The sequence below is a fragment of the Triturus cristatus genome, chromosome 11 (genome assembly GCF_964204655.1).
Source record: "Triturus cristatus chromosome 11, aTriCri1.1, whole genome shotgun sequence".
In the NCBI taxonomy this organism is placed as follows: Eukaryota; Metazoa; Chordata; class Amphibia; order Caudata; family Salamandridae; genus Triturus; species Triturus cristatus.
This window is the reverse complement of record NC_140594.1, coordinates 271,998,191-272,012,631: the sequence shown is the minus strand read 5'-3', so window position 1 is coordinate 272,012,631 and position 14,441 is coordinate 271,998,191. Positions and strand designations below refer to the sequence as shown.

The 14,441-nt window shown below is 47.8% G+C and overlaps 2 protein-coding genes across 2 annotated transcripts in view; one reads left to right on the top strand and one right to left on the bottom strand.

Annotated features, from left to right (window-relative positions):
* INPP5J (inositol polyphosphate-5-phosphatase J) overlaps positions 1-14,441 on the bottom strand; it is a 372,973-nt gene that overhangs the window by 250,269 nt on the left and 108,263 nt on the right. The gene's annotated exons all lie outside the window — the stretch shown is intronic.
* Positions 3,128-4,645, top strand: LOC146784002 (zinc finger MYM-type protein 1-like). Its single transcript, XM_085632887.1, has one exon. It carries the CDS (start codon positions 3,128-3,130, stop codon positions 4,643-4,645), a length of 1,518 nt encoding a protein of 505 aa, XP_085489013.1.

The window sequence follows — 14,441 nt, the reverse complement described above, 5'->3', positions numbered from 1 at the left end:
CCATTATTGCAGATGTGCATCAATGGTCATCGTGTACTGCTGCCTGCTTAAAGGTTCTAGGGAAGAGTTTCAACTGGGGTCATCCCAGTGGCTTGGTCCCAAGTTAAAAGGGGGAGGGCAGAATGCCCATTGGTGAGGGGGGAAGTGGTCTCTGAGTGACTTCATGTTTGAGTGGAGATGCATGATGGAGGGGGAAGTCTTTCACATTGAGGAAAGGAAAGTGCGTCCGTTATGTGGCAAAGAGTATGTGCAAGTAAGGCCACTAATTGGTCTCATCCTCTTGCAAAGGCGCTGCCGCCGCCTCCCTCTTAGGGGATTAGCAGCCCATGTTTTTATCCGGCGCTGTGGTTGAGGGATGCTGTAGGTTCTGTTTTCTAAAGCCGTATGCCTGTAGGGTTGTGTCTACAGGCTTGTGTTACTGCAATCATTATACTATATGTATTTCACGAATTGAAACGACTTACTCATTATATAACACTTTGTTAAAAAAAATCCTTCATCCAGGACAGCTGACACTTACATAACAGAATTAAACCCGTTAATCAAATGTATTGCTCATAGATGTTTGCATCCTATGCTGCCCCTTATTTAAATGTATCTAAACTTTAGTGTTTATGTAATGGCAAGAAGACCTTAAGCTGTTTAGACCTGCCTTTGTGCCTAATTACATCCGAGGAGCCCTGCTGGGATTGAAAAAAGGTAATTTGCAGTCTGCGCATCTTTCATTGGGTGATCAGTATTGTTGTTTCAGAAATGACCCAATATTTTATGAGGTTGCTCTGCTGTTTGCACTTCCAAAAAACTGAGTTTGACAGTCAGTGGCTCTTCTGTAGGTCTTCTGTAATAGTTCTCCCATTTAGGCCATAATTTTGATTGCCCGGTGCATTCCTGCGGGTCTAGTGACGGCAGTTACTGGGCCTATTGAAACCGAGGCCCAGTTTTTTAGGAGGGCATACTAAAACCTAGTGTGAAGTACTGGAGATAAGGGCAAAAGGTGGAAATTGGAGTGACAACTGATTTTCAGGAATTAGGCATTCAAAAGCGTATTCTCTGTTGGCTGTTGCATAATAGTTTGGCAATAGGCCAGGTAAGTGTTTGAGTTAAAAGTCCTTCTTGATTTTGGCATCCAGCTATCTTGCCATATACTTTGCTTTATATATGAATTGTTATGCTAGGTACTACCATATTTCTTCACAGTGCATGATTTTGAGGTTGAACCCTCTAGGTTTAGGAACGCTCACGATTACCCACAGGTTGTGTCCTAGCGCCGCAGAGAAAAACTGAAAAACACACCGCTCAAATATGTAAAAAATAGACTCATGAAACTGAAGAGAGAAACTTTTTCAAGTATTTACAGAAGGAGTGAAGGTTAGTTCTGTGCCTAAGGGAAAGTGGGAGAGTATTCCAGAGTTTTTGGCTACCAGGTAGCAGTGGAAGAGCATGCTGAAATAGCCTCTAAAAGTAGAGGGGGCAGTTTTTCTAGAACTTAAGAATTGAAGGGGAAGTGAGGAGACCGGATTATAGTTACTGGGAATCTAAGGAGGCAAATAAGGTTTCTTGAGGAGTGGGACTACCAGAGCCTATTTCTTGGCCATCGGAAAATGGGCCTTGGCAAGTGAGTGGTAGTAGTGGTTTGTGAGCACTGAACAAATCTGCGTTTCACTGCTGGCCAAATTCGACCTGGGAAAACATATGGGGTAACTAGCGCTATATAAATATGAACCTTTTTTCCTCTTCTATCCTTCCGAATCCAAATGACTGACTAACCTATCCACTACTTAAATTACTTTCATATTTCACTATACTAATTCAACACTAGTCGTCTATGGGTCTCAGAGTAGCTTGCTGAAATCATTAAATTGATCTTAAAATAGATTTACGAAAATCGTTTCCATTAATGTTACTGGCTTCTTAAATCTTTCAGTAATAATGTTACAATTTTCTAATGCAATATACAGAATTATTATATACAATATTCAGAACTAATATTGCCCTATATTTTTCAGGTAGAATAGAAAGGATCAAAAATAGCAGACAGGAAAAAACTCTCAGGTGCTCAGTACAGAAAAAGAAAAGCGGCTAGAGAAATAGAACTATCCAAATTGAACAGGTCTATTGAAACATTTCTACTTCCTCCAAAGAGTTCTCTTGAAGTTGCTTGTGCATCAACTTCAACCTCAGAAAAAGATGACGATATAGGCCTACCAGACAAGGACTTAGAAGTTAACAGCAGAGAGCAAGAAGAACAGGTTGTAGTGGATACTGCAAAGGATAACCTTGAAAATGAAGATGGTGATCAAAGTAAACGCCCGAAAATAACTGAAGAAAGCGTTAAAATAGATTATTCAGATCCTGCTTCCTGGGAAGACTTACCAATAAGTAGAGACAAATTAAGAACTCTTTTGGTTGAAAATGGGCCAAAACAAGTGAGCAAAAAATTTCCTTTAGATGAGAAAAAAAGGAAGTTTTCAGCTGTACATTATAAAAGAAAACTTCCAAATGGAGAAGTTTACCGTGAATACCTCCAGTATTCAGTATCAACCGATAAGGTTTTCTGTTTTTGCTGCAATGTATTTGGCGGAAATTCAAGTTCAAGTACAAGTCTCACTCAGAATGGATGCAACGATTGGCATAACATATCAGCAATTCTGTCTTCACACGAAAAGAGTGTTGAACATATTACCAACTTCCATAACTGGAAGGGCCTGTATACAAGTCTAAAACAAGACGCAACTATAGATAGTGCTAATACAAAAAAGCTTAAAGAAGAAGAAAAGTACTGGCATCAGATCTTAGAGCGTGTAATATCTCTTGTAAGAGTTCTAGGTGCACAAAATTTGGCCTTCCGTGGCAGCAGTGATAAACTTCATGCTCATGATAATGGCAATTTTCTTAAAATTGTGGAATTGCTCGCCATGTTTGATCCTATTATGAATGAACATCTCAGGAGAATACAAAATAAGGGTGGAAGACATGCTCACTATTTAGGCAACATTATTCAAAATGAACTGATCCAAGTGCTATCAAACGTTATCAAAGAGAAAATCATTTAATTGGTTAAAAAGACAAAGTATTTTTCATCATCCTTGATTGCACCCCAGATATCAGTCGCACGGAACAAATGACCATGATCATAAGATTTGTGGACATCGTGCAATTTTCAGGAACAGAGTCATTTCAGTCTTCAGGTGAAGAATTCCAAGAAAGCAGCCTCGTGCAAATAAAAGAACACTTTTTGGGATTTGTGCCACTAACCGAAACCACAGGTGAATCGATGTGTCATTTTCTGAGAAATCAGCTCAAAAGCTTGTCATTGTCAATTGAAGACCTACGAGGTCAGGGTTATGATAAGGGGAGCAATATGAAGGGCAAGGAAATAGGTTTGCAGAAGAAAATTCTGGATATTAACCCGTGTGCCTTCTATGTCCCCTGCAGTTCCCACACCCTGAACCTAGTGGTAAATGATGCTGCTTCGTGTTGCACTGAAGTAACAGCCTTTTTTGATGTTATACAAAGATTGTATGTATTCTTTGCAGCGTCTCCACGTCGATGGGATATACTGAAACACCATATACCATCTTTGAATATAAAACCTCTGAGTGATACTCGGTGGTCAAGCAGGATCGATGCCTTAACTCCCATCAGGTACCAGTTACCGCATGTGTATGATGCGTTGTTTGACATTACTGAAGATTCGACTCTCAAAGGCTGTTCTGGTACAATGACTAAGGTTGAAGCTGAAGGTCTTCTGAACAGCATATCTTCATTTAAGTTTGTTGTGGCAGTTGTAACCTGGCACAGTATTTTATTTCAAATCAATTTGACCAGTAAACTGCTGCAAGAGAAGCACTTTACTATTGAGAAAACAGTAAATGAGCTTAAAAATACAGAGGAGTATTTAAAAAACATGAGGTGTGACATGGAATTTGAGCGAGTTTTGGTTGATGCTCGAGAGCTAGCTGAAGAAATCAATATTGAGCCAATTTTTCAGCCAGAGATAAGAAGGAGGAAAAGGAAAATGTTCGCTTACGAATCAAAAGATGAACCCATCGCTGACCCCAAAGAGAAGTTCAGAGTAAATTACTATTTTGCAATATTGGACACGGCAATTAGTTCTGTAAAAGAACGATTCACACAGTTGAATGAAATTGCAAGAATATTTGGTTTTCTGTACAATATAAGTGACCTCAAGATGAAAACTTCAAAAGAACTCATGGATTTGTGTATCAAATTGGAAACAGCTCTAACCCAGCATAGACCTGGAGAAACCATATCTTTTCTAAAGGACATTGACGCGGCAGCTCTCTGCTCTGAACTTTCAGGAATAAGTCATCGAATACAAAAAAATGCGAAACCCGAATATGTGCTGAACTATCTGTGCCAAAACAAGTTAGAAAATGGTTTTCCTAATTTGTCCGTAGCTCTTCGTATCCTTTTGACTTTACCGATATCAGTGGCAAGTGCGGAGAGGAGTTTCTCAAAACTCAAATTAATAAAAACTTATCTGCGCAGTTCCATGAGCCAAGAGAGACTCATAGGACTAGCCACAATTTCAGTAGAAAAAGACATGGCTTACCAGCTTGACATTAGAGATCTTGTTAAAGACTTTGCTAAAATAAAGGCAAGGAAGGTATCATTGGATTAAGAGAAATAACCCAAAACACCATTGAAGTTAGAAGGGAGAAAGTTAAAAACAGAATAAAATGTCATGAACAGTGTTTATTTAGTTCTTTAATGTTTGATGTGTTTTTTGTTTAATGTTCAATACAAGTTCTTTTATATCTAATGCATTAATTATTCTAGCCTGGATGACAGGGGGAGAGAGTGATAGTAGTAAAAGGGAGGGGGCGGCATTTTTCAAATCTCGCCTAGGGCGGCGAAACTCCTAGAAACGGCCCTGGGAGCGAGAGTGAGACACACACACTGCGTAACACTGAAGCTTGTCGCACTGCTCACGCGCTGGCTCTGGCTGCAGACTGACACAAGCCGAGTCAGGCACACAGGCACCTGGACCCTGACACAGACACTGTACTCACATAACCTGGAGCCCGCCGGCACCCGCACAGTTTACACACCTTGCAGCGTGACACAAAAGTAATATCCGCATCACAGCAGTGCATATACAACGCCGTGTCAAGGAACCATCTGTGTGAGTCACGGTGAGTTTAGAGCAAAGTATAGAATTTTAACAGAAAACTGTCAATTACATCGAGCCACGCCTCCTTTATACAGAGGGAGGCTCGAGCCAATAGAAAAGGGCCGAATTCCCCAGACGATGATAAGGATGGAGACGAGCCATTCCGGGGTCAGGCACAGCGGACGTGCCTGTCACCCTCTCAGCTGTACTGACACTTCCAAATATTTCAGCTGTCAGCACGTGGCAGGCGTCACATGACAGCCAAATAGGACGACCAAAGGGAAGACTATTTCCAAAAATGATCCACCAATCACTTAATGATGGAGTGAAGTGGGACTCCCACATTTCATGTAAAACAATAACTGAAGTAGGTCCAGCACCACACATGGCCAACCAATGGTGCTGCAACACCCACCCATGGAAAATAAGGTAGATAGTGACTTAAAATAAAGCCCCATAGGAAATAATATTACATTAAATGAAAGGTGTTTCAGTACCCCATTTTTCAACTGCTCTCCTTGGTCCCTCTCACATTTACTACCAAGGGTCCAATTGCAATGTCGGACAGACCTGAGTCTGTCCGACATCGCTCCTGAAATGGAACTGAAAAACCTCCTATCGTTGGTTCCAGCCCAGCTATTAGGATGCGACTGAACCTTGTTCGGTTGCAATCCTATACTTTGCTATGGAATGCATGCATTCTGAATGGAATGCATGCTCTCATAGCAAAGAGCAGAGGTGCAGCTCATCCCTGCACCCCATGGCAGGCACCACAAGGTGCCTGCCACCTGGTGCAGGGTTCAACAGGGGGACACCATAGGTGCCCCCTAGGCCGCCATTTGGCAGCCTTGCACCCAAGGGGGTCCTGCTGGGGCCCAAAAGACAGTTCCCCAATGCCTTTCTGTATTGGAAAGGCCCGCACAGAAATGCAGTGGGAAACTGTCATTGCAATCCCTCCGCCGGAATGAGTCAGCCAAGGGATTGCTGAAGGCCTTCCGAATGGCGTATTTCCGAGCCCGTCGTAAGCCATTAGGAAATCGTGTTTGGAATAATTTCCGACCGACTCCATCCAAATGGGTTGGTTGGAAATTACACAGGAGATTACGATGCGGTAAGAATGGCTCCGACCAACGGTCTGAGCCATTTCTGACTGCATCATAATCGGGCCTTAAGTAGTAAACTTACATGTGTGAGGATCTTCCCAGAGAAAAGACAGGAGAGGTAGATATTTACGCTGGTAGATTTGTGGATAGCGTTTTGGAGTACTTTAGTAGTTGTACTGTAGTACTACTAAACATGCTACAAAATGCAATTTGTGAATAGACCCCGGTGTGTTTGTTCATGAATCTGGGTGGTCTGTGCCTCAGAGGCACTCAAGCTGTCTGAGAGGGTTGTGGAAGCATCTTTCGTGTTGGCATTCGTCTAGGGTGCAAGTTAAACGTTAGTTCATTGAACTAATCCCAAAGCCTCTGCTGCCCAGCAATAACACCTGAGCACACACTTTTGTGCTGAGTGCAGATCAGCAGTGTGTCCTGCATGACAATAGGACCCATGTGAAAGAGATACCTGGTTTGGGATGCTCAATTCACATCACAATTTACATCCATGGGGACCCACAACCCCCTGCCCCCACCTCAGGAAACTCCACTGGCTCTCCAATCAGAAGAGATGTCACTTGAGGATGCTGATCCACACATACAAAGCCCTGCACAACCAAGGACCAGCATACATCAGTCATACCCTGAATTTCCACCAACCCTCCAGACACTTGCGCTCCGCCTCCCTTCACCTCGCTAGCACCCCTCGCATTAGTCGAAGCTACAGCAAAAGTTGTTCATTCTCCTACCATGCGGCCAAGTCCTGGAATGACCTCCCCCTTCACCTCCAGGCCTCATCCTCCTGGCTGGAATTCAGGAAAGGACTGAAGACCTGGCTGTTCAACTCAGCCCCCACCTCCGCAGCAGGATTCTCAGCACCTGAGTACCCTCACGGGTGATTAGCCATGCTTTACAAATCTTGTATGATTGATTGATCCATTGCTCTCCCATTCTTCCTTCTTGGAAAGCACCTGGAAGAAATCCCCCACTCCAGTTGGTTGAGGAGTTTAAACTTTAAGTTGACAACCCTGTGAATTAGGCACAGGCTTTCAGTCAGGGCTTCCATTTTTATAAAAGTGTTGGCCCTTTGGGACCAGTAATTTGTACTGTCATTGACTTGAAGATGAAAATCTGCAGCACCAACTGAGATGAGATGTTGTGCCAGTACATGGATTCACCATTATGAACTAATGGGGTATACCGCAGCAAGAACAACGAGTGGTCCTAAAGTCCCTCCTTGGTCAAGCCAAAGAGGTTGTGACTTATAAAATTAATTGACTTACTCACTCGAAAAAGTTTACATGTAATTATTACACAGGAGAGAACCAAATACTGTTCTTCAAGACACACCAAAGAGAAAGAAACAACTGCTGTTTTTTAAAAATACAAAAATCTTATTTATATTTTCTCGTTATGCAAAATAGCAAAGTCATTACAACATATAACATTAAATCAATAGATGGTTGCTCTAGGAAAAAGTTCTCATGTGTGAGGTGAGTAAGAGAAGATGATTCAAAAGAAAAACAATTGAAGAACACAATATTATAATTTTCACTGAACGCTGGCTGAGATGCTGTTGAGAATAAATCAACCAGTATGAATGGGCCTGTCTACAAGACAAATACATTTTATTCTTCAATGTCCATTTGGCAGAAGGATGCCAGTGAGTTCAAAATGCATCATCCAATTTCGGGGAGGCCTGGTAAACCATTGTCCTGGCCCTAGAGTAAGGGATGTCCATGTTTCGATCCAACTAATAGCACAGAGGGTAACTTAAAACCTCCGCTTGCAGGTCTTCATCAGTGTTAGACCTGGCATCTTTGGTGTGAATTTCCCCTGTATTTTTGTGTTTGTCTCCTGTGTTTTGCTGTGTGTTGGACTTCATTTTGCTGTTCTAGATGCTTTGAGCACTTTGCCATTGCTGTTCAGTGCCAAAGTGCAAGTGCTCCCTTTGTAAATTGTGGTTATGGATTGGTGTGTCCATAATTGGCTTATTTGATTTAATAGTCAGTTCCTAGCACAGTGCACTGTGTGTGCTCAGGGCCTGTAAATCAAATGCTGCCAGTGGGCCTGCAGCACTGGTTGTGCCACCCACATAAGCAGCCTGTAAATGTAACTCAGGCATGCCATTGCAGTGCCTGTGTGCAGTCTAATAATGCTATATCAAATTGGCAAGTGCACCCACTTGCCAGGCCCTAACTTTCCCTTTTCTTACATGGTAGTCACCCCTAAGGTAGGGCCAAGGTACCCCTGTGGGCAGGGTGCAGTGTGCAGTGTATGCGAAAGGTTGTGTGTGTGGCATGTCCTGATAGTGAAATACTGCCAATTTCGTTTTTCATTAATGCAAGGCTATCTGTTCCCATAGGATAAAATGGGGAGTTTGCTTATAACATCTTATAAGCTTAACTACCCCTGGGAACAAGGTAGGAAAATAAAGTTTAGTATGCCTGAACTCAGAATGTTAAAATGCATCTTTTAGTGAGGGTGATTTTTACATTCTGTGTTTGAAAATACCACTTTTAGAACCTAGGTATTTTCTTGCTTAGCCATCCAGTGTGCCTCTGCTAGGATGTGTAATGACTGTCTGACTTTGGAGTGACAGGGGCTGGGGATGTGCATTGGCTCCAGAGAGTCTGGATGAGTCAGCGCTAGACTGAATAGGCCTGGTCTGCATTTGGAGTGGTGGCGGTAGTAGCACCTGCACCTGAATAGGGCTGTGCCTGCCTTTCACAATGATGGCTCTGCCGCCCTGTGGTGTGTCTGGAGCCAGGGCTCACACTGACAATAGAGGTTGTTGTGCACTTGCAAAGTGCCCCCCAGAGTTGGTTTGGACTGGTTTGGCTGGGGATGTGCATTGGCTCCAGAGAGTCTGGATGAGTCAGCGCTAGACTGAATAGGCCTGGTCTGCATTTGGAGTGGTGGCGGTAGTAGCACCTGCACCTGAATAGGGCTGTGCCTGCCTTTCACAATGATGGCTCTGCCGCCCTGTGGTGTGTCTGGAGCCAGGGCTCACACTGACAATGGAGGTTGTTGTGCACTTGCAAAGTGCCCCCAGAGCTGGTTTGGACTGGGCTCAAATCCCAGGGCCAGGAGAGAACAAAGAGATTTACTGCATAAAAAGAGGGGCCCAGACCCCAGACTTTTGGATAACTTCTGGGAAATCAAGAGGAAGCTTTGCCAAGGAGAAGATCTGGAGAAACTGAGGTGGAATACTGCCCCTGTGCTGTGTGCTGTCTGGGGTTGGCCTGCAGTGGCTACTTTCTGCCAAAGAAAGGGTAAAAGGACTTTGCTGTTTGCTTTGTCCCCTGCTTGAGGAAGATCTCCAAGTTCTTGAAGAAGAGCTTGCCTCCTGTTCTATAGTTACAAGGACACAAAGACTTCACCCCCATCTCTCCTGAACTCCCTAATCTGCAACTGCCTTTAAACTGAACAATTTCTACAATTTGAAAGTAATATTTTTATTACTGTATTGTGGAGTTTTGTCGTTTGGTCTTGTTTGGTTTAGATAAAATACTTATTTTTCTAAACTAGTGTGGTGTCCATTTGTAGTGTTTTCACTGTATTACTGGATGTGTTCACAAATGCTTTACACACTGCCTCTGAGATAAGTCTGTCTGCTCGTGCCAAGCTACCAAGGGGGTGAGCAGGAGTCATTTTAGAAGTGTATCCCCCTTACCCTGACTAGAAGCAAGGGTCCATATTTGGACAAAGGTATCTACCTCTACCAACTAGAGCACCCCATTTCTTTTTTTTTTTTTTTTTTTTTTTTTTGAAACCGTTTATTGCAGTTTATAGAAGTTACAGGTATGGGCCTACAACCACCCGGCCGGCCGCTAGAGCATCAAAAGCATATTACATACATACAGCAAAAATTTTCTCAGCGGTGCACAGTAGGAAAACAGGAGTGATCAATGGTGCAGGCCTCAAAGCTCCATGCCCACAGTACGGTTCCATTTTCTTAATACAAAACAACGTAAACAAACCACAACCGCAAGGCAACCCTCGATCCAAAGTGACAACACGTGCTCCATAAGTGGGGGATCCACACCAGCAGCAAAATTCTGAAGAGGGGGACGGGAGTAGATCAGGGACTGGGGGACCGCGCGCCCGCGGCCAAGGGAGGGGGGCCATCTAGGGAGACGGAGCCGGCGAGGCCGCCGGTAGCAGCGGCGGCTCACAAATACCCCCGCGGTAGGCGTTCCAGGGGCCCCAGAGTTTCATCCACGCCCCAGGCTTACCCCTCGCCACATACACCACCTTTTCACGAAACATACACCAATCCATATGCTCTTTCCAGGCCGACACCGCAGGGGGCCTCTGGGATCCCCACAATTGGGCAATATCACGCTTGGCTATCATGTATCCCAGAGTCACCCACCGCGCCTGCGGGACCGAGTAGTCATTTGGTTCCCAGACATTCAGCAAGCATCTCCTCGCTTCAGGCAGCAGCGTGACACGCGTAACCATTCGTAGAACCTCATGCACACCACGCCAGAATCGCTCCACCTTCGGGCACTCCCACAGTATATGCATGAAAGTCGCCAACGCACCACAGCCACGCTTACACATTCCATCACCGGCAAAACCCATACGTAAAAGCCTTGGCCCCGTCACGTAGACCCGGTGAAGGATCTTGAGCTGGACGAAACGAAGGCGAGCCGGGATGGCCACCTCTTTCGGAGAGGCCACCGCGGAAATCCAATCCTCGTCGTCCAGCTCCAGCCCGTCGGCAACCCAAGCCTCGCGGAGACTAGTCAGCAGACACGATCTATCGTTAATCAATTTTTTGTATATGAGGGAGATCGTGCTGTCCGGGACATGGCCATCTAGCACTCTGTCCTCCAGGGGGGAAGACTCCGGAATGGATGCAACATCCGGGAAGACGGAGCCCAGCGCATGGCGGACCTGTAGGTACCGAAAGTACTCACTGCCCTGCAGCTGAAACTCCGCCTGCAGCGTCTCAAAAGTTTTGAATCCCCCCCTCGTCCAGAGATCTCCCACCGTGCTGATTCCGATCGTGTCCCACTTCTCGAAGCCCTTCGACGTCCACAGGGAGCCCAACCTCTCAGATGCATACAGCGGAGACGCTCGGGTCAAACGGTCCTTCCACCCCATAGCTGCATTAGCCGCGTGCCACACACGCACCATGACACGCGTCGGTCCCGTCAAACGGGAGTCGGGCGCGCCAGAGTAGAGCGCTCGATTATAATCGCCACCGGGCAGAAGCGTCCTGTCCATCTCGAATGCCGGGTTCAAGGCGGGCCCGTAAAGGCCATGATTAATTGCAGCTAGTTGGGAGGCCCAGTAATACCGTTTGATGTCCGGGAGGGCGACCCCTCCATCGTACCACGGGAGCGTCAATTTAGCCAGAGCAATACGCGGCCTCCCGTCCCAGAACAGGCGCCGCTGGAGGCCCTCCACCTCGCGAAAGTAGCGTGCCGGGACCAAGTCCATGGTATTCTGGAGGGCGTAGAGGAAGCGCGGCAGGGACATCATTTTAAATAAGGCCGCTCGGCCGAGCGGCGAGAGCGGCAGACGCCGCCAGCGCACCACGTCCTCCCTCAGACGCTGGAGGGGGGGCAGCAAGTTCCGCTCATAGCGGGCCTCCGGGTCAAGAGTGATATATATACCCAGGTACCGGAAACCCTGGGAGGCAATCTGGATCGGACAGTCCCGTGGCAGGACCGGGGCCTCCCCGGAGAGCACATAGACACAGGATTTCGCCCAGTTGATGACCAGGCCTGAGTTGCGACCGAAGGAGCGCAAAACATCAACCAGGACGATCAGTGACTTGCGCGGGGAGGCGAGATACAAAAGGATATCGTCAGCATAGAGAGACACGCGGTCCTCATGCTCGGGGGTCCAGCGGAGACCACGGATAGAAGGGTGCCACCGCAGCCACTCCGCCAGGGGCTCCATGGCCAGGGCGAACAGGAGAGGCGACAGGGGACAACCCTGTCGCGTGCCCCGCCCCAGCGCGAATGGGGCAGATACTCGCCCATTCACCACCACCTGCGCCAACGGGCCCGAATATAGCAATTTGACCCAGCTGACGAAACCCGGGCCGAACCCAAACTTCGCCAGCATCGCCCAAATATATGGCCATTCGAGCGTATCAAACGCCATGGTGGCGTCCAAGGACGCCAAGATGGCCGGCTCCCGCACAAATGGGACACGCGCGAGCACCCCGTGTAAGCGCCGCAGATTAAGCGCCGTGTTGCGGTGTGGTATAAAGCCCGATTGGTCTTGGTGGACCAAATCGCCCACCACGCCAACCAACCGGTTGGCCAACACCTTGGCGAGGATTTTGGGCTCCGCGTTCAAAAGCGAAATCGGCCTATAGGATGTGACCCGTTCACGGGGCTTCCCCTCCTTGTGGATCACCACAATTGTGGCCAGACGCTGGTCCGGCGGGAGGGAGCCCCGCGAGTGGGCCGCAAGGAACATCGCGCGCAGGTGGGGCGCCAACACATCCGGGCGCAACTTGTATAGCTCAATGGGAATACCATTGGGGCCCATGGCCTTGCCGGATGCAACCGAGCGAATAGCCGAGGCAATTTCGTCCGAGGTGGGAGGGGCGTCCAGCGAATCCCTGTCCTCCACCGTAAGGGAGGGCAGTGCGATGTCCCGAAGCAAGGCATGGGAATCTTCCTCCGAGCAGGGAGAAACCGGGGAGTAGACTTCGCGGAAATAATCCGCGAAGCAGGAGACAATGGCTTCCGGCTCAGTGACGCACACACCATCCACGCTCTCAATCAAAGGCACCACGCGGCTCGCTCTCTCCCTCTTGTCCAACCACGCAATCAATTTGCCAGCCTTGTCACCCACATCATACAATCGCCCCTGCTGCTCTCTACTGAGGCCCCTGGCCGCCTCCGTGACGAGGGCCCGATAGGCCGCCTGCTTTAAATGCAAAACATGCAACTTGGCGTCTGTTACCCCGCTCCCCAGGTCACCCTCCAGTTCTGCAATCTCGGCCTCAACCCGGGTCACCTCCTCCCGCTCGCGCCGCCGGGCATTGGAAATAAAGGAGAGGGCCTCCCCCCTAAGAACCACCTTGAAAGCCTCCCACAGGGAGATGGCAGACGGGACCGACCCCACATTCTCATCGAAATAGCGCTGTAAGGATTTGATCAAGTCGGCACGAATGGTGGGGTCGCGCAAATACCATGCATTGATCGGGGCCACTCTGCCATCCCCCCTCGGGAAGACATCGAAATGCAACAACAATGGGGAGTGGTCTGAGATACCCCGTGCCAAATGGCGCACCTCCCCCACCCTCCCTGCATGGGCCGCCGGGACAAGGATGTAATCAAGCCGCGAGAGGCTACCATGGGCCCCCGAGTGGAAGGTGTACTGTTGCAATACGGGATGCTTTAAGCGCCAGCAATCCACCAGGCCCAGCGTGTCTAAAAGGCCGGGCAGCCACGCCTGTGCCCGGGGGAGGTCCCTAGGGGGATGGCGATCCATAGACCCAGAGGCAACCGCGTTAAAGTCCCCTCCAACCACCAACAGGCCACCCGGAAGGTCCAGAAGGAGGCGCCCCAGGTCCGCAAATGTAGTGGCTTGTAACCCAGGCGGGACGTACACTGATATAAAGATGAACACTCTACCCTCCATTCGTCCCACCAGAACAGTGTAACGTCCCCTCTCATCATGGCGCACCTCGTCAATCTCCAACGGGAGCGAGTTCTTGACCATAATACCCACCCCCCGCGAGCCCGAAGTGAAGCCGGAGTGGGCCGCCAAACGATATCCCCGCCGATTCATTGCATGAAAGGTGTTACCTATAAGGTGTGTCTCCTGCAGGAAGACAACATCTGGTGAAATACGTTTTAAATACTGCAGGACCACACCACGTTTAATCCTATCCCCCAGGCCGTTAACATTCCATGACAACACAATCAAATCCCTACCCCCCATGATACGTCAAAACAATCGGTCGCCCCCCACCGAGCATCTTAAAAACGACAAAACAGTTGCGGGTTTGCCTTGCGGTGTTAACAAACAACACACCCCCCCCACCCCCCGGTCCCAACAGAACTCCCCCCTCCCTGCACCCCTGCATGAGCCCAGACAGCCCCCCCAAAGTGCAGTGTGCCTGTCGCCCCATAGCTAAGTACTAACTAGTCCCCCAGAGGAGGAGGGAAGCCCCCAGCAGACCCCACCCGACCTCCATGGGAGGGGAACATACGAAAGCAATATAT

Bases quoted from the DNA above. Each gene is read 5' to 3' on its own strand.
- LOC146784002 (XM_085632887.1), top strand. From the start codon at position 3,128: ATGATCATAAGATTTGTGGACATCGTGCAATTTTCAGGAACAGAGTCA.